Raw genomic sequence first — 20111 nt, 5'->3', positions numbered from 1 at the left:
AGTATCTGAAATATTTTGTTCAAGCAGCTAACTAGTTACTTGCAATGGTTGCTTCCAATTCCACATCTTCAGAGTTGCAGCAGAATGTTTTTACATTTGAAAATATGCATATTTGGGCTTTTCTACTAAGTGTTCTAATCAGCTAGATGTGGGTGATAGGTTGAGGCATTATTATGGATGACTTGATTCCTTTTGAAAACCTTGAGTAGGTCTGAATTGCTGCAGCCTGATCCAATGCATGTTTACTCAAAAGTAAGTCCCATGGTGTTCAATGGGTCTTATTCTTGTTTGCCTAAGATTCCAATTCTTACTGTAAAAAGCATTCTTTCTGAAGTAAGGAGACAACATTAATATGCTCAAAGAACCAGGGGTGCGTATTTAGAAGTATGCATTTTTACATGAAAAAAATGTATTATAGAGCATTTGAATTTGCTTTCCAGCCTAGGTGTTTTCTTAGACATGTGCTTTATTATAATTTATACCCACATTGCTAAAGGGGAACAGTAGAAAACAGGCACAAAAGACCTCAAGTAATTATATAGGTGGTGGAAGCAGGAAATGAGTATAAGGGACAAAGAGTGAATACTTTCCATGTACCCCAGCAGAACCTGCATGCACAAATACCTCAATAAAATTGTTCCAACAAATGCAAAGGAGTGAAGTAGCAATAATAATATATAGCCCCTGGCAATATTTCTAGCAATTATAAAAGATTTGTGCTATCTAGAAGGGGGAAATTCCTTCCTGTTTAATAATTGGAATAAGGGGGAAATGTTCTGGCCTTTCAACAATGCGAAGGAGTAGTAAATGGCACAAACACACCTTTTCTTTGTTAATCAAATTTTCTTTTGATCTCCCTCAGTGTATATATCTCAAGTAGCAGTTGGACTGCAATAGGTTCGGTCAGGAAATCTATGTCTGGGTGCTGAGATTTCTTTTGCCATCTTGATCTCTACCTTGAAATATGTCAGAAAGATCTTGCAGGTCCTGGTTACCCTTTACATTCTTTAGATACTGCAACACGTTTGTTTTCCTGAGGACAGCAACAGGCTCTTCCTTCTCCAGCAATCCCAGCAGCAGTTGCTTCATCATCTCTAGAGACTCTTCTCTGCCAGTTCCATCAGAGAGATCGGAGAGGTCTTGGTTCTTTGGTGAGGTCCACACAATGTGTGCCTGCGGGATGTCCCTGCCCACGGCTGTGTGCACTCCTCCCATGGCTTGGTGGAGCCAAATCAGTCGGTTTAACTCTTCACGGAGATTTCCTTTGTTATGCAAGAACTGGAATTCTGCCACTCCTCTCTTACTGAAATGTGAAAAAGCCAGCACGGTGCTTGAGAAGCAGAAACACATTCACAACAAAGCAAGAAAACATTTCAAGTATATTAGTTAAAGATGAGGAAACCAAGATTACTAAGGGATTGTGTCCAACCTTGATGCCATCTAACTGCTTGCAAAAGTAGTGTTTGGTATTCCTGGGGTCTGAACCAGTGCTGACCACTTAAGATGTTTGACATCTGCATTCGTTATTTTCTTTGTAGAATTGGACTGATCAATGCAAAGTTGACAGTCCCCAAAGCCATGCAAGTCCCACAGCTCCTCATCTGCCTTTTTTGTAATTCTTTAAACACTACCTCAGAATAAGTTCCATTGAACTCAGTAGGAATTACTTCTAAGTAGGCATATAGAGGATTGGACTGTAAGGCTACAGTTCTATGCATGCTTGTTTTGGAATATGTTCCACTGAATTCAATGGACTTTTTGCAGTGGCATAGCTAGCTGTTACTCACAAAACCTGCCTGCTCATTATAGTACCATTGACCAAAGAGAGCCCACTGAGGGCCATACTTTGGAAAGGATCATAAGTCAGTGGTAGAGCACATGGTTTGCAGGCAAAACATTCAAGGTTAAACAGCATGTGCAGGTAAGACTGAGAAAGACTCCTATCCAGTTATGGACAGCATGGATGGGAATGGCGCCTGACCTCTCAACATCTGTGTTTGAGGGGTAGAGTGGCATAGAGGTCGCTGCAGTGCAGACACCACTAAATGCATCAGATTGGCTCTGCCAGTGCATTTGAACCATGCCGACCCCACTGCCACACCTCTCTCCTGCCTGAAACCTTGGAGAGTGGTTAGGGCTTCGCTGGATGAACCAATGGTCTGATTCATTATAAATATGTTCCTGTGTCCTATGTTAGACATGATGATAGCAGTCACATTTCTTTATTACTGTATTTGTGTGTGTGCTCCATCTTTGTAATAAAGTTGTGGTGTACTCCCTGCTCCAGAAACTGGGCTAGGAGAAAATTGCCTGGACTGATGGGGTGCAGGGAGGTAAAAGGGGGGGGGGAGTCATATTTCCTGATCCATGCACCCATTTTCATGTCAAGACTACCACATACTTTGGCCTGTTTCAGACATAATGGGAAACCATGATTTCCTACTCCATGAAAGAGCCTGTATGAGTCTCAAGTTTCTATGCATCTCTCTCCCGTGGCCACAAGGAGATTGGAAGCTTCCATTTTTAAACAAGCCCCAGTTCCTCTTTATGCCCAGGCTGGAGAGATTTTAGCAAGAGGTACTAACCTTATGACCAGCAGACCATGTGAGCCTGAGGTTCATGTGGGCTCGCTCATGTGGCGAGCAACTGGTTTCCCATTATGTCTAAACCAGGCTAATATATGTGAACAGGACAGACATGTGAATAACATATGTAGCTGTCTTCATTGTTTCTGATTTTGTTATGGATTTGTGCTTTGACGTGTTAAAAGAGGTAGCTTTCTCACCCTTATCACTATCTAGGAATGAACAAAAGATTCTTTATGGTTTTTGAAACCATCTTAGAAAGCTCTAACAACAAGAAGACTTTGCCCTTTCCCTTAGCTATCTTGTGACTTTCAGTACAGGATAATCTTGTTTTTAAAAGCATCTTCCAAATGTATCAGATTTTAAAGAAAAATCATTTTTAAAATTACAAATGATGCTAAACATTTGTTTGCACAGTGACCTCCTTCAGAAAAATACATTATATTGTAAAGCATTACCCCAATGTTACCATTTTTTCCATCCAAAAGTCAACACAGTAAAAAACAACAACAACAACAACAACCCCATCATATTAAAATAAAGCTTATCAAAAATTTAACTAAAAAAATATTCTTACGTTTTGGTTTCTTGACATGTTGCAAACCAAACAAGAAAAAAAATGGACAAAAATGTCACCATCTGTAGATATCTTTGGGACAAAAGCATCTTCTTTCTTGTAAACTATTAAACAAAATGAAATAAGATGGACATTGAAATGCAACTTGCAGCTACCAGTATAACATATTCCACTTAAATAATGGATAGTAAAATTAAACCATAGTGGCAGATAGGAAGTATGGATAGTAAAAATAAACCATAGTGGCAGATAAGAAATATTGGCCTGAAATATATAATTTTTAAAGAAATACTATTCTCTGCCTTTTCATATTTACTGTGACAACAAAAGCCGCATAATTCCATAGTGTATTTTATTTGTATATTAGGACACAAAGGGTTTTAATTTGAAACAATAGAAAACCATCTTTTAAATATATACTGGATTCCAAATATTACTGTCATAAATATATTACTGCAATCTTCACTCGGGGTAGTATAACCTATGAAAAGCAATAGCATAATATGTATATAAAAATGTTTGCTTTTGGAGGGAACAAATCAAATATTCTGATCTGAACCAGAACTGGTTTTCAAGAAATATGTGAATACACAAAATACATCCTGAATGGCACAAGCCATCGGTTCAATTTTTCCAGTACTGTAATCGCTTATTGACAGATTTTGTCAATAATATATTTGGGATATATTTGTATAGCTACATATAACAGATAATATCTTAATTAAATATTAGTTGAAAGAAAATATTTAACAGTGCAACCCTATACATGTCTACTCAGAAATAAGTTCAATGGGGCTTATATCCAGGTAAGTGTATATAGAGTTTTAAGCCCAACAGGTTAAAAATAGCAGTGTAATGTAGAGTACTTACTATTTCTCCTTGTATTGGAGTATGGTAAAGTTGATTTGTGGAGTCTTACTTGTTGCTAGCAGATCTCTAGTGACCCTCCTGCTGCAATGACAGTGTGCTCCTTTCCTAGCTCTTTTATAGTTGCTCTGTGACTACACTTAACAATAGGTATGAGCTGCGTATCATATTCTATGACTAAGATCTTTTCCTCCTTGTATAAATGAAAGATGTGATTCTCCCAGAGACAATCAACTTTGGACAATAAAGTTTACTATTTGGCTAGTGATTAAGGCACTGGGACCTCCTGTTTTTGAAATATCTCCCATCCTGTCATTTTCATAGGTTCGTAAAATCATGCTATGGAGGTTGGGATCAATAGCAAGGCTGAAGAATGTGAGACTTTTTATCACTGGGGGACTTATTCCAGCCATTTCTTGCTGGATAACTTTTGATATAATTTCTGGATCAGCACCACATGTTTACGGTAAGAATCAGCTTGATTTTTTCTAGAAGGCAGCTGGAGAAGTGGAGAACTGAGCATATGAACAAGGCAAGGAGCAAACTTCCTCTTCTTGACATGTTATTGTCAGATTTTGAATTGGACCAGGATTTACAATGGTACATGGTCACAATATGCCTTCAGTGCCAGGGCTCAGCGTGGAAATATGAAGTGGGATATTAATACCGGTATATCCAACTAAAAATTGGTTGTTGTTCAGTCGTTCAGTCGTGTCCGACTCTTCTTGATCCCATGGACCAGAGCACACCAGGTACCCCTATCCTCCACTGCCTCCCGCAGTTTCGCCAAACTCATGCTAGTCGCTTCGAGAACACTGTCCAACCATCTCGTCCTCTGTTGTCCCCTTCTCCTTGTGCCCTCCATCTTTCCCAACATCAGGGTCTCTTCAGGGAGTCTTCTCTTCTCATGAGGTGGCCAAAGTATTGGAGCCTCAGCTACACAGCCCACCCCAAATTTAGGGTTTATGTTTATCAGTCTTGGTTGAACTATGGCAGCCTCAATGGCAAACAAATATTCAGGATGCCCCCAGTGAAGTCTCCTGCATCCACCCAGTGTCACCAACAGTAACTTGCAAACCGACCCAGAATATCTCTCTGGCGTAACAGGATGGGGCTTTGCTATTACACATGCAACACTTTCCTCAGATGCTGCATAAGCAGATGTCACTGCCCATCCACAGATCAGAAATGTATGGAGATGGGGCATAGCTAGAGTCAGAAGATGCAGGGCTGTGAGGGCTCACCTAAATACTTCCCCAGCAGTGCTATCTCAGCAGGCCTGCTCTTTGAGCTTTGATATAAGGCAGCAACCTGCTGTTCTGAACATCAGAACTGATCTTACATATGTGCCTCTCAGCCTTGCACAGAAAAAGAATTCTGCTACCTTCATCTATCGTTTATTTGACGTTCTCAGTTTTCTTTCTTTATAGTTGTCTAATGCAGGCATCCCCAAACTCAGCCCTCCAGATGTTTTGGGACTACAGTTCCCATCATCCCTGATCACTGGTCCTGTTAGCTAGGGATGGTGGGAGTTGTAGTCCCAAAAACATCTGGAGGGCCGAGTTTGGGGGTGCCTGGTCTAGTGGATTTTAGTCTCAAAGCATCTTCAGAGCTCCCCAAACCCCTCACTTTCACCGAGAACTATTGGTGAGACCCTTATTCCTTGCTAAGGAAGTTCTGCATTCCTCCCATCACAGGGTTCTCTTCACAGATAAATAAATCACAGCTCTATTTTCCCTTGGTTTCTGTCCCCTTGCCCCAACCTCCACTCCACTGCCAGGTAAATGAGTCTGCTTCTTTTCCCAGTACAGTACGCTTTCAGAGCAAGTTCATGTTCCTGAAGCTTTTAGACCCACATCAGTCTCTTCTCTGTGGTAAAGGTAAGTTTCTCTGGGTGCATCTGAGGCCTGTGCCTCCTCTGCTGACTGCTTCCCCACTCTGTAGTCCAGTGGTGAAGGCAACAGCCACCTGTGGCTGGTGCAAGTTCACTTCCATTTAGGCCAGAGTCGGCAGAGAGTGGACACCACCAACAGCCACTTGCAGTATTGCCTCTCAGATTTGGATTTCCAAGGCACCTTTCAAGAATTATGGCACAAATTAAATAAGACAATAGAAAGGCAGTGCAAATTATATAATACCAGCAGCTGAACAGAGCCAGTACCTCATAACCTGGACTTCTGCTTTCACAATAGGATTTCCTCTCTGCCTGCCCACTGCCCATCTACTCAATGATTCCCAAATTGTCCAACACAGATTCCGAGAGTGTGCAGGAGCTGAAAGGTGAGGGTGAGATGACAGGAATGCATGAGTGAAAGCCCATTTTGCTAGCACATGGACACCATTGAATGTCATATATATTTTCTATGCAGTCATATTGGTATAGCTGTTTGTGCCTCATTGCAGCTACACTTAAATGTAGGATCATTTTCATGATGTTCATAACATAAAAAGTAGTAGCCAAATACCAATGTACAGACTTAACGGGTTCTGCCTTGTACCATCTGGGGCTAGAATTGTTTATTTTGAGCCATTGTGTTCATCAGCTAATCACTACAGGCTTCTAGCTTTGTAACAACTCAGTTCCTGGCATAAGAGCCATTTATTGAAAAGGTCAAAACTTGTAACCAATTAAAAGATTTAAATAGAGGTTGCTAAATTGGTTGCTAAACTCCTGTGATCTCTTTCTAGTTTCCAGGACACCCAAAAAAGTTAACGCAAATGATGTTTCTGTCATAGTTACGTGTTTGCAGGCTAATAAGCACTAGCCATAGCCAAGTCTAAAACATCTGATCTTTATAACCACCTTTATGTAATTGAGGGGCAACTACCATTATAATAAGAACTATGATTCCATTTGTCTGAGCAAGTGAATGTCAGCCAGAGAAATTGAAAGATGCTCATTGAATGACAACTTAAAGCATTCTATCATAGACAAAGTGTGCTGCCATGGCTACTCAATTCCACTAACCATGGGAAGTTGAATTCTAGGAAATATCTCAGCAGCTCTACTTTTAGAGAATGGGTGTTGCATCCAGCATCATTTTTAACTCCTGCAGTAGTAGTTATGGAAGCTTCAAACTGCTGGCCTTCACTGAACAATAGTTACCAGATGGTTACAAGCTGGCTTCCAGTACTGAGTTCAAGAGTATCCCAGGATTGGATAAAAGTGTCTAAAGAAGTGGAGCATATTGCAGGACAAAAAATCCATTCTAAATCCTAAACCTGCCCTCCATTTTTCTCTTTGAACACTCCATAAAGATGTGATTATATCAGGGGCGGAGCAAGGGGGCAGGGCGCGGTCCGCCCCGGGTACTACCCTGGGGGGGTGACACTCGGGGGGCAGGCCCCACCCCCACGATTGACACCGGCGGCGCGGCAACTTTTAAAAGGCTGCAACGTGCGAACAGCAGCACAGCGTCTGTGCTGCTGTTCACGTGCTGTAGCCTTAAAAGTTGCCGCACCGCACAGAAGGGGTGCCGGCCGATCGCACCCGCCATCTTGGGTAGACTGCGCATGTCCACCCAAGATGGCGGGCGCAACCGGCCGGCACCCCTTCCAACCGGCGCTGCGCCGCACCGAGTTTTAAGCAGCTGTTCGCCCGCTGCTGTTCGCCCGCTGCAGCCTTAAAACTCGGCCCGGCCCGGCACCGGTCGGAAGGGGCGCCAGCCGATCGCGCCCGCCATTTTGGGTGGACTGCACGTGTCCACACATGCGCAGTCCCCCCAGGAGGCTGCGCACACGTCGTGACATCACGACATATGCGGACAGCAGAGACTATGGTGTCTTTAGGATCAATGGTTTATTTACACATGTATACAACATATATACAACCTGAGCCTAGCTCTGTTTTCCAGCTTCTAGCTTACATCACTCAACTCTCAATTCTTGCTTTTGTCTTTCTAACTACCAGTGAGTTGGGGGGGGGAACCCACATATTTGTTATCTGGCACAGAACCACTTCCTTTGTTACCTAATGGCACATACTTAGAAGGCCATTACCTCACCAGGAAGCTAATCTGGCTATTCCAGGAATTGAATCAATGCTGGATCCAGGAATTAGAAGGAAGCTCAGGCATACAACCTACCCCACCTAACTCATAAAATTATATTAAGAGCACATGACATGTCCAGCTTTTTACATAGCATTCATGCGAAACAAAACTATTTGCCTCCATATGTATGATATCTTTATAGGCCTTGTGGCCTTCTGGGGTTTTAAGTTAGAATAACTTCAGACCACTCTACAACAGAAAGCACTCCTGTGTGGGTGACAAAATAGCAGAGGAGCTATTCAGATAGAAAACTGTGGGGAAACAGGTAAAAAACCGGCTTTTATTTCCAGAAAAGCAAACAGGTTTATTTGCTAGCCACTAGGTGGCAGACCGACAGGGTCACACATACTACAATGCTATCTTCCAAATGTAAGGATTCACAAAAGTGTACTTTTAGAAGTGTAAGTCCCGAAGAGGAGGAAGGAGAGGTCACACAACAGAGCACTCACATGAAAATATGGTATTTCTTTCACCACATGGCAATAAGCCTGCAGAAAGGACCCTGATGCTCAGGGAATACTTTTTCTTTTTCTTTTTTGCCAAGCAACCCAGAGGGATTAGGACACAAAAAGGGCAACCACAGCTACACACAATCACACACTGCTAGGACTATCCCATAGTGGTGCCCTACACAGTACTCAGGGTTGGGAAGCAGGTGGTGGGATTTTGACCCCCACTGAGGGAAAATGGCCTCGCTCATCTTTTGCATACCTGGCCAAAAACTGTCAGATTACAGGGGTGCCAACTTGAATAAAATATTTGGGGACCTAGGTAAGCCCTTCCCCACATAATCACATGATGGGGCACACCCACACTATATGAATGGTATTGGCAATCAACTTTGTGTGGGGTGGTGCCCCCCGAAATATTCTCTTGGGCGGCCAAAGGGACTTCGGCCCCTAGGAGTTGGCAGATAGCATCCCAAAACACTTTGCCCTCATCACCTTTCCACACAACTTGCCAGCCGACGGGCTACCTCATCTGTCACAGCAGGGCCAATTAACCATCCCACCACTCGCTCTGACAGCATCAGGTTCCTTGTCCTTCCTATTCTGAGGCCAGCTGAAGCCAGATCAGGTGTGGGAACGGGGTCCCTATCTCCCAACCCCTCTAGGAACAAAGTCACAACACAGTTGGCAAAATTATAGCCTTTTTCGTACAGCACCTGGGACGGGCAACACCTCTGCAAAGGGAAAACATAGCTCTTCGGAAACAAGGCCCACTTTGTAAATCGTTAGGAGAAAAGAATCAGAACTGCGGCCGGCCGCCTTAAATTCCCTTTTAAGGATTAATGGCGATGTGGGTCGTCCGCCCAATCCAGTGCGGGTTCAGGTTAAACCTGAAGCGAGAGATGCCGCGCCTCTAAAAAAAAAATGGACGCCCTTTAAAACAAGGAGCTCATCCGGGAAATTTGAAAAGTGGTTGCGTCGAAGTGGAAATGGAGCAGTTGAAGGAAGCCCCACCGGCCTTTAGGAAAATACCGGGACACTTTCCGCCCCACACGTTTCCACCATAATGTCCGGTCTCTTCGTGAGGCACTGTCGGCCCCGCCCCACCTATTCTCTGGTTGCCACGGTGACAGTGGCCCGGCCTTCTGGGCAATAGGAGCAGGCACTACTAAGCGAACAAGAAACGTCAGGAAGGATCTGCTCCTTGAGGCGGAGCCGTCTCTCTGAGAAAGGGGGTAGGGCGCAAGGAACTGTCGATCACCGGAGAAGCGACGTGTAATTGGTGAGAATCCTAGTCACGTGCTAGGTGGGCAGGACATATATAAACTCGGTGTGTGTAGGCGCCTTCCGCCATTTTGTCCAGTGCGACGAAGTGGGAGCGGCGGCCGAATCGAGTCTTGGCGGGAAAACGGGCGACGCAGCGATCGAGTTCGGTGGCTAAGGGGCGAGAAGCGAGGGAGACGGCGGAGGCGACCGAACAAAAAATATATATCATAAAACCCTGTAGCGGTTACTCGCGAGAGTCCGTCATACTCCTGGCCCGGCAGCCGGTGAGGGAGGGGCTTGGTCGGGATGGAAGGCCTCGCGGTTGCGGCAGCGGACAAAGAGCCGCCGCCATTTTGTGTGATTGAAGTAACGTCGGGTCTCCCGCCGGGATGTTGGTCCCGGGGAGGAGATGAAAAGGGAGGCGGACTGCTTGAGCGTGAGGGGCGGCGTGGTGGGTATTATATGCGCAGGCTCGAGTCGAACCGAGAGAGAATTGTGAGGGCCAGAGGCCGCCGCGATGGGCGGGAAACCGCTCAGTAGTAGGCGCGCCAGTTACCTAAGGCGTAAGAAGCCCTTTTTGTCTCCTCGTGAGCGAGCCTGAGGCCCAGCTCAAATCACCACAGGCTGCCTTGAGGGAGGCCTGCTTTGGGGATCTGAACACAACACGCCCTTCCAAGACGAGTCGTCAACCCCTGGACACACCCTCAAATGGGGGAAAGGATCGACAACTTTCTTATATCGAGGTCTCATAATTTTGACTTCGCTTACGTGTTTCAAGGGCCCAGAATATGGGTCTTCAATATAAGATTATTAGTACCTTGGAACAATGGATTATATTTCTAAAGTAGATTAAAAGATGGACTTAAATGTATGAATAGTTCTGCATTGTAAGTCAAGTCATCTGCACTGTATTTTCAAACTCTTGAGCCTGTTACAAATACCTTATAAACCAAAAGGTTCCCTAACTATTTAAGAAATATTATGAGCAGAAGGCAAACCAGTTTTTCCTTGCATGTATTTCAGAGATGCATCGTGATTCGTGTCCACTGGACTGCAAGGTTTATGTAGGTAACCTTGGGAACAATGGCAACAAAACTGAATTGGAACGAGCTTTTGGCTACTATGGACCACTACGCAGTGTGTGGGTTGCTAGAAATCCCCCTGGGTTTGCTTTCGTTGAATTTGAAGACCCACGTGATGCTGCTGATGCAGTCAGAGAACTAGATGGGAGGTAAAGATTCACTTGCATTTAGGTTGAACTTGTGTGTATACTCTATTAATATAATATGCTGCTTTGATTGAAAAGAAGTTGGTCGTTAGATTTCTTACTTTCTTGGTCACAAATTGCCTGGCTTCTGTACCTGGAGAGGTCTAACTGAAATAGAACTAGTTACAGGTAGGTAGCCGTGTTGGTCTGCCATAGTCAAAACAAAATAAAATTTAAAAAATCCTTCCAGTAGCACCTTAGAGACCAACTAAGTTTGTTCTTGGTATGAGCTTTCGTGTGCATGCACACTTCAGATACGAACTGATTTTCTGTGGGGGTTAGTGGGGCTGGGGAGTAATTCATACTAACAGTCTGTTAGATTTGTGTGAAATGTAATCATTTGCTTGTGTAAGAAGAGTTTATTTTGAGTAGAGTTTAAACGTTGCATATTATTCCTGAACTTTTAGATTTTGCACAGCTATCAAGTTTGGAAACACTGAGTGCCCTGTTTCAAACATTTAAAAAAAAATTTTTTTAATGGAAATATGCTCAACATTGCAGGCTCTTAATGGCTCAGTCTGTAGTTGATTTAAAAACATTTTTATTTTGACATCTATAAGATGTCATATGCTGAATATGCATTCTATATGATCAAAACCATTTTAAGTGCTGGCTGCTTCTTAGGAATGAAATACTGCTCCCCAGTCTAATTTTCAGTTAAGCAAAACAAAATTAGACTGAATTTGTATGGTTTTGTGTTGAAGTTCAAATAACTAGGAAAATACAGGGGCACTAGTTGAAGTCTCTGGCTTAGTTTTATTAGGCTGTTAAAACTAACAACTCTTCCCTTTTTCTCTTAGAACACTTTGTGGGTGTCGTGTCAGGGTGGAACTCTCCAATGGTGAAAAACGTAGTCGGAACCGTGGTCCACCTCCCTCATGGGGTAGACGTCCTCGAGATGACTATCGCAGGAGAAGTCCTCCACCTCGCCGCAGGTATTTAGGAGCAAAGAACTTGTATAGTAATGTTGGCAGTATTACCACTTGGCATAATAGACTTTTTTAAAAAATTGTTTATCTATACCTACCCAGGCAGATTTTTAAAGCATTGAACATGTGTTAGAGGGATACATTGTGTTGAACACTGACTTTTATCCTTAGGTATCTATACCAGTTGATAGTGCCCTCTAACACGGATTATCATCTTTTCTTCTGGAGTCTGTTCATCTTCTAGTCACTTTCTTTTTCTTCCCAGTACTCCAACTTGGTTTTTTTGCTTTTCTTTACACCATTGTTGTAAACATTGCATACAACAGCTTGGCTTTTTCACCCACTCGATATTTTTCCACTTTAGCACAATGATGCCAGGCAGGCAACTGTTTTTAAAATGCTAAAGCAATGAACAGTTGCTTAGCTAAATCTGACAATAGTAAATCTATTGAAATATGACCAGCTTTTGAGTTATGCAGGAATAAATTTCAAAATAAAGCAGGTTTTTACAAGTAATGCATTCTCTGACCCTGACAGATTGGTTGGGTGTTTATTAGTCATACTTAAGGTCTTTATTTCTGCAAGGGCTGATTTTAGCCTGTTTCAGGTAAATGAAGTCCATACAAGATAAGAGTGAAATCTGTTCACTTTCACTGTAGAACACAATAGGAATATTTGTTAGCTAATAGATGGTTGTACTGATGGCTTGTTTTTCATTTTTTTATGCTTTTTTTGGTCCATCTATTAATAAAAATGAACCCGTTACAGAGTCACCATCATGTCTCTTCTCACCACCCTCTGAGTCTGCATTAGCCAGTCAACTAGCCCTTTCAGCGTCATGTGACCAGCGCGCCCCATTCAGCTTGGCTGGTGTCGTTTCACATGACCCAGGCATGGCCAGTCGTCAGGTTGCACCGCCCTTTGGTTCCCGAGCATGCTGTTTTCTCTCAGCCTTCTCTCCAACCTTAACCAAATCGGCAGCAGCCACCTCGACCGCCCACACATTCCCGGCCAATCAGCTCAGCTGTTTATTTACCAAATGTCTTCACAACAACTACAGCAGCAGCCTTCGGCTAACAAAAAAGCAGGAAAAATCCACAACACCCCCTTCGCCAACCAACTAAATACAACGCAACATCTGGCAAAACCTTTTCAGCAAATTCTTCTTGGCAGTCAGTCCGGCAGCCTCACCTCACCATTTCTAGCTTGTTGAAACCAAAAACTAGTAAGTTTTTCCTGCTTATACAGTTTACTGCTGGTAAAAATAAGGAGTAAGCGGCTTATAAGTAATTACTTTTTCTCAATCAAAGGCTGGCTGTGCATAATTTCGTGGTAACATACATATGTTGCTTGAATAAAACTTTTAAGGGTGTTAAGGAAACTTAATAGAAGAAACTAAACTGCAGTATATTTGCATGCGAGATGGCAAACTACGTTTAATTGCTAACTTAGTTCTTCCTTGCAAAAATCTGCCAACTCCTTTCACCTTTAAACTGTTTTACTAACAGTTTTCGGAACTTAAAACAATTACTTTTGGGATAAACTGGGCAAACTAAGGTTCTTTAGACTAAACACACTATGACATTTTGAAATTTTACATTCACAAATAATGCAGTTCTAATGGCGTTTAATGGCTTTGTCACGGTGTGCATTAGTCTTTTACTTGGTACCTTGTGTCCTGTTGCGGACTTTTACCTTGCATGGGTTCCAAAATACTGGTTTATACCAATTTTGGGACTACTTGTGGGACTTTAGTATAGTGTTCTAGGCAGTGGATTGAGTTGAGATGGAAGTGCTGCATTGGACAGGTTTGCTTATGACATGGTGTTAGTTAAAGCAAACTCATGGTTGGAAGCGTGCTGATCACAGTTTTTAATGCCTGAATCTTTCCATTTTGCTGGACGATGAGTGCCATGTTATTTGGCACATTCACTGGGCCCAACAGTGACTTGACAAGTTGGGAATTGCCTCGCCCCACTAATGTTGAATTGATGAAAATACTCACTTTTATATTTTTGATTGTAGATCTCCACGAAGGAGAAGCTTCTCCCGTAGCCGCAGCAGGTAAACTATTGGTGCTGCATTTGGGTTGTCCAGATCATGGGTAGACAAACTAAGGCCCGGAGGGCAGATCTGGCCCAATCACCTTTTAAATCTGGCCTGCGGGTGCTCCGGGAATAAGCGTATTTTTACATGAGTAGAATGTGTCCTTTTATTTAAAATGCATCTCTGGGTTATTTGTGGGGCATGGGAATTCGTTCTTTATTTTTTATTTTTTCCAAAATATAGTCCGGCCCCCCACAAGGTCTGAGGGACAGTGTACCGGCCCCCTGCTGAAAAAGTTTGCTGACCCCTGATAGTGCTTATAGAATAAGGGACTCCCCACCCCCTTAAGCAGATGGCACTGTGGTGCAGATGGCACAGGTGGGACATTTCATAGCCCAAATGATAGTTTAAATTATACACTTGAAGTGACATAAATCTCTGACTTCTTTGAAAGTGTACTTGGCCAGCACAGTTGTCAGTATGCTGTGTTAAAATGCATGCCAAATGTGTTTATTAAAGTATAGTCTAATCTGAATTCAGTTTTAAACAATTTAAAAGTTTTTTCTGGCATCAAATGCTATGATAAACCAAAATACCTTTTGTTTTGAACCCAGTATCAATGATGAATTACATATTCTAAAAAGTGCTTCATAAACTAAGACTTTCAAGCATGTTTACAAGCACTGTACTAGTTAATGCACTGGTACCATGTATTACTCAAATAGAAAGTAAAACCTGTGCACATTAGTATTTTACAGCCATATTAATTTGCAACATATTTAAAAATATGAATTTAAGCTACAAGAAAAAGGTTATTCAAGGAGTGAATTTTGAGTATGCTGTTTTTCAAGAATTGCATGAAAAATATATTCTCTTGAAATCCTGATTATTCCTTTTATAGGTCCCTTTCTAGAGATAGAAGGAGAGAGAGATCATTGTCAAGGGAGAGAAATCACAAGCCTTCCCGTTCATTTTCCAGATCTCGTAGGTAAGAACACTTACGTAACCTTAATGTCTGAATACAGAGTTTAATTCTATAGCATATTTATTAGAGAATGTCATTTTCACTAGTGCACTAATTAACAGCCTTATATTATATTATATTTGTATTTGTCTAGTTGAAATTTCAGGTGTATGAACTCAAGGCAGTGTTTAAATAATGATACTGAACTACTTCCATTGTTTGACTGAGAATCTCAATGTATATTCTATCCAGCCGTTCCAGGTCAAATGACAGGAAATAGAACTTCAGGAACAGCAGTGTACAGGAAGTCATATTAGATCTGAAGAAAGGAGTATGTGAAAGGAGTATGTACAGAACATTGTTTTCTTTTAAGACTTCATAAGCTTGGTGCATTTTTAAAATGTTTTAGCTGTCAAATTTTGTTTTTCTTGTCTCTTGTAACAGGTGACAAATGTAACAGTTGTGAATCTGTATATGGTTCTGAGCAGGTCATATGAAGTGTAATAACTTGTTGCTTTGCAGTGTACCCTTAAGCATAACTTTGATTTGCATTAATGTTTAGCTAATAACCTTGCATAGACTTACCAAATAAAACCTCAAAAGCCATGCAAGTGGCAAATGTTCTTCATATAAATATTGTGTTCTGGAATCTCTGCAGGATCTAAACTTGAAAGGAAGTACACAACACACATGAGCATTTGCTACAGTCACAAATGGGCAATCTATGCAGGGTGAGAGCAGGGTTAATGGACAGGATAAAACCAATAGTAAGCAAAAGGGTTATGAAAGCCTTGTGGGAGCTATATGTTTTTGATACTGTTTTACAAGTTCTGATTTATACCAGTTTAGTCAGAACTACCTTCTACCATGTAAAAGTGTAGATTAAGTTTTGTATCTTTGTGTGGATCAGTACTTACTGCTGAAATGTGAACTGCTTAATCTGTTCATTGTAGAGCAGACCAAAAGAACAGATGACTAGCTTAAAAGGATTTGGGTGCATAAGGGTACATTGTAGATGCGAAATTTTCTTATTGTGCATAAGTTGTCATGTCACTGTAAACTCTTTGAGATCTTTGGATTAAAATTTTGGTTACAAATCGTTCTAAGTATTTAACTTTCGTATTTTGACATACTTTCATGCAAATATAACATTCATATGGACTTGTGTACAGTTTTAATTCAAATCTGTTATTGTGAACAATTTGAAGCCATAATCAAATTTCACTGTGTTAATGTTTGGATAATGAGCTACTCTGAGAACGTTCATACGTAAGTAACAGAACACACATAGCTCCTTTTAAAATACCTCTTTGAATACCTAGAGGCAATTACCTCAGTCATCATCTATGCTAATAGATGGCTACTTACTACAACACATTCACAATAAGTTACAATAATGATTGGCTTAGCATGCTGCACTCCAATGAGCATTCATTTTAGTAATGAAGCACTCAAACTTGTCTACCAAAAGTGAACTTGCTATGCAGGCATTCTAGTTAAGCATAAAAATTAAGCTTTGTAATGCCGACAAAGCTTTAAATGCTCTGCATTAAAGCAAATGTTGCATGCAACGTTTATCCATTGGTCTTGTGCCCAGAAAATAACTGGTCTTGTGAATTTTAGATTAAATCCATACTACTTGAAAACATTTGGTTTAATTTCATTATCTAGCCTTTTAAGAGAAATTACATGGTCATCCAAAGATTGTTAATGTTTAATATTCTATCTTAACTGGCTTCTAAAAGGGGAAATGCATGCTTCATTAAAGACTTGTCTTGCAGAGTTCCATTGTGCCTTGTCAACCTATGTGGATAAAGCATTTGTTTAAAAAAATATCGCAGCAGAATAGAGCTGTTTAAGTAAGTGTCTTTTTGGGGAGACAGGCTTGGAGGGGGCAATTGCGAACTAAACCCTATGAAAACAACACTCAAGACTCCTTGAACCTTTGCACATGGCTCATATCACATGTAACCCAGGTATCAGAAAAATGTGAAGGAAGGGATATGGTTAAAGCATGTCAAATTGCAGAGTTAGAAGTGCCTGTATTATGCCATGTTCTAAACATCCAGCTCAGTTTTAGTGTGTATGCTCCCTGTACCATAGAGGTTCTGAAACTTGTGTTGAGGGGAGCATGAGGTACTGCAGAGCATCACTGCAGAGCATCAGTCCAAAAGAGTTGCATATTAAATCCTTCTGGTAAATTCAGATTACCTCTGGTGGCTTCCTGGTCCCCTTTTAGGATAGAGTAGCTTGATACCAGTGTGCTATTCTTCGTGCAGTACAAAAGTTTCCTTTGCCTGGCAAGCTTGCATCTGGGTCTGGTGACACTCATCTGTGCAGGTACCTATGATGGATGTGAAGTCCACAGAGAAGTGCATTGTTCTTCACAAAATGACAATACTGTAGTATACAAACAGCTTTAGAAGAAATTGTACCATCAAGTGATGTTTGCTTTCTCTTGCCCTAGACACATGGCAGCAGTTTGTTTCTTTGTATACGCATCATAAAGCTGTAATACACTAAAATTGCTATTGTGGGCTCTTGCTGAGTAGCTGGGACATATTGTTTCTGGCTGAAAAATGGTTACTTGACTGCCTACAGCTAGTAGAACATGCAAAGTAATTGTAATGACAAGCCTTTGTACTATATGGCTGTAGGTATGCCCTGATGTTATGACCCAAAGAAAGTTGCCACAGAATTCCTGAAGTAACTTACCCATACCTTTTAGATATTTCTGGCTTGCCTTACTCTTACTATGTGGAGGAGATAACAATGTTAACTTCATAACCATGTGATTTATTACAAGCAGTGTGCTTGAAACAGAAAACCCATTATAAAAAACTAACTGAGGCTGGAACCTTAAATCGCTTTTTAGGTGTAACGCGAAGTGGAATACATTTAGTGAGACTAAATTTTTTGAAAATTAGATTGCTTGCTATATCAGACATTTGAGAAAGGTGAGTTTTGATACTGAGTTAATACTGTGAGCAGGAAGCTAATGACATGGCATTTTAGGTTATATAAAAATCTTAGCTGTGATTGCAAGGTGATGTATGCATATTCAAACAATTGACAGACCTGTAGGCACAACTTGAATATTGCTATCAAGTTCAAGGTGAATTGATTGTTGAATTCATCCACAAATGCACTAAAACCTTTAGCCAGTAAGGGGACGACAGAATGCAGGCATAATCTGCATAATTAGGTTGCCTGTTTCTCTTGACATTGGTCAAATTACATTTTCTTTGTAGATAGGTTTCCAGAACTACATTTGAGCAATGGAACTCTTCTCCCACCAGTACCCCATGAGTCTGTACTGAGGTTCTTCCAACAAGGTGGGGGGAGGTGGATTTGGGGAGGATATGTGGTTGCAGGTAAGAGTTGTGTTACACAAGCAGGAGCCTGTAAGCTTACTGGACACTCACCAGAGCTTCCAGTGCTGTTTTCCTTGTTTCCATTCATGCTTGAATAATCATTGGTTCCGTACAATCAAGAGCAAGAAGACCATAAACCATGTGATTGGATGAATATTGACTGAACGAATGACCATCTGCACTTTACTGCATCTGTACCGCACTTTACAACACTGAAGGCGGTTGAGATTCTGGTGGCAAATATTCCAAATGATCACAGAACAAAGTGTCAACAATATCACAGTTGTTGTGAGAAATGGAATTAAAATGTCATCCTGTGGGAAGGAAGAATCGGGGCTGGAAAGTGACTGGGGAGGAGATACTAGTAGGTTGCAAATCTGAAGATAAATCGTAGAGAGCAGTGTAAGTAGATTCAGGAATTTGTGTGAAGGGCAGATAGGCCTTGAGAAAAAGGCTTTTGAGTTTCCAAGATTAGTCCCAAGAAGTTCCTGGACCTTGCATGAAACAATTCTGCTTCCTGTGGCTTCTATGATAAACTGCAATGGGTTTACATTCTTTTATATGCTACATGCTAATTGAAACTAGTCAACTAATTTGTGGCCTTCTAATATCAATAAATCAGTACCATAACACTAATACATTTAATTAGATCAGCTAATTCACACTTTGAATACCAGAATCTAATCAGATTGCCAGGAAAGACATTATAAGCACATGTGAACTGCCTGCAATATTACAATCTGTAAAATTAAATATATTTGTTTTCAGTGTTAGTATTTTGAGAAACATGTAAGTGTCCCTTGCCTTCTACCAAGAAAGAATCCCAAGAAATTTTGGAGTTGCTTGCATGTGCTTGTGGTTTGAATATGAAAAAAGAGGCATTTCTTCTGGCTTATCCATATCTCCAGTAGAAGTGAAACAAGATAACAACTCCTTTTCTTCTAGATATTTTGTAGAGGAATCAAGGAAAAATTGAGATTGGCTAGCAAGCCAAAGTGATAATTTGTGGGACCCAGTCAGCTCATATGTAGGGGTGGAGTGGCACAGGATTTTACCCACAACATGAAAAGCAGTCTCCTGTTACAAACAGGAGGATACTCTTTCCATGCTGAATGCAGTCTGCGGTGGACAGTTGTTAGCAGGATACCTTTTTTTTTTAATTAGCTGTGCTTTAGTGCTGAATAGAGAAGGAATACTCCCAAGATTGAATGAATGAATGACTGGATTTATTATGGTCACAGGCCAGAAATCTCCCCCCTTGTGACAAGAAAAAATGATTCATCTATGTCAGAAGTGAGTCAAATATGTTGAGAAACCTCTTTTAAGGCCATGTAGTGATGTCCTTTAAGAATTTTTATCTCCTTATCCAGGCACTGCTGGAGGTACTAGGCAAATGAAATTGCATGGCTGCCTAGTTACTGCAACTTTGCTGTTGGGACTAAACTCTTCTAATGCAATATAATATAGTAGCTGCCACCATCTTAGATACTGTAATAGACAATTGTTAGGAGTAGTTGCTTGAGGAACCCAGTTGTAATGCTAACAGCTGCTAGTTTCAACTAACCTCAAATATTGACACATTCTTCATAATTTTGACAAAAGAACTCTGTTTATCTATGGTGGTGTTGCTGCTCCAAAATCAGTTGGGCTTAAACACTTCCCACACATATTCTAGCAAGGTAATGGTCATATTTGTGACTGCAAAAGGAAGTTGTAGAGTCCTAGTGCTTGGCAT

General features: G+C 41.3%; 2 protein-coding genes across 2 annotated transcripts; one reads left to right on the top strand and one right to left on the bottom strand.

The window, feature by feature from the left end:
* Positions 1–747: 747 nt before the first annotated feature.
* LOC117048579 (parathyroid hormone 4-like) lies at positions 748–3306 on the bottom strand. The gene is made up of 2 exons (XM_033152570.1): positions 3163–3306; positions 748–1303 (listed from the first exon to the last, which is right to left on the bottom strand). The coding sequence occupies exons 1-2, from the start codon at positions 3249–3251 to the stop codon at positions 913–915; spliced, it is 480 nt and encodes a 159-aa protein (XP_033008461.1). The 5' UTR covers positions 3252–3306; the 3' UTR covers positions 748–912.
* A 6577-nt stretch (positions 3307–9883) lies between these two features.
* SRSF3 (serine and arginine rich splicing factor 3) lies at positions 9884–16108 on the top strand. Its single transcript, XM_033152569.1, has 6 exons — positions 9884–10080; positions 10820–11027; positions 11864–11998; positions 14018–14056; positions 14940–15026; positions 15255–16108. The coding sequence occupies exons 2-6, from the start codon at positions 10822–10824 to the stop codon at positions 15280–15282; spliced, it is 495 nt and encodes a 164-aa protein (XP_033008460.1). The 5' UTR covers positions 9884–10080; positions 10820–10821; the 3' UTR covers positions 15283–16108.
* The last annotated feature ends 4003 nt before the right edge of the window (positions 16109–20111 follow it).

This window comes from Lacerta agilis, chromosome 6 (genome assembly GCF_009819535.1).
Source record: "Lacerta agilis isolate rLacAgi1 chromosome 6, rLacAgi1.pri, whole genome shotgun sequence".
Lineage (NCBI taxonomy): Eukaryota > Metazoa > Chordata > Lepidosauria > Squamata > Lacertidae > Lacerta > Lacerta agilis.
The sequence above is the reverse complement of the archived record's forward strand: the minus strand, read 5'-3'. Positions and strand labels throughout refer to the sequence as shown.

Coding starts and splice junctions, on each gene's coding strand:
- SRSF3 (XM_033152569.1), top strand. CDS start 10,822: ATGCATCGTGATTCGTGTCCACTGGACTGCAAGGTTTATGTAGGTAAC. Junction 11,999..14,017: donor AGTCCTCCACCTCGCCGCAG/GTATTTAGGAGC, acceptor TTTTGATTGTAG/ATCTCCACGAAGGAGAAGCT. Junction 14,057..14,939: donor TTCTCCCGTAGCCGCAGCAG/GTAAACTATTGG, acceptor TTCCTTTTATAG/GTCCCTTTCTAGAGATAGAA.
- LOC117048579 (XM_033152570.1), bottom strand. CDS start 3,251: ATGCTTTTGTCCCAAAGATATCTACAGATGGTGACATTTTTGTCCATT. Junction 1,304..3,162: donor ACATGTCAAGAAACCAAAAC/GTAAGAATATTT, acceptor TTCACATTTCAG/TAAGAGAGGAGTGGCAGAAT.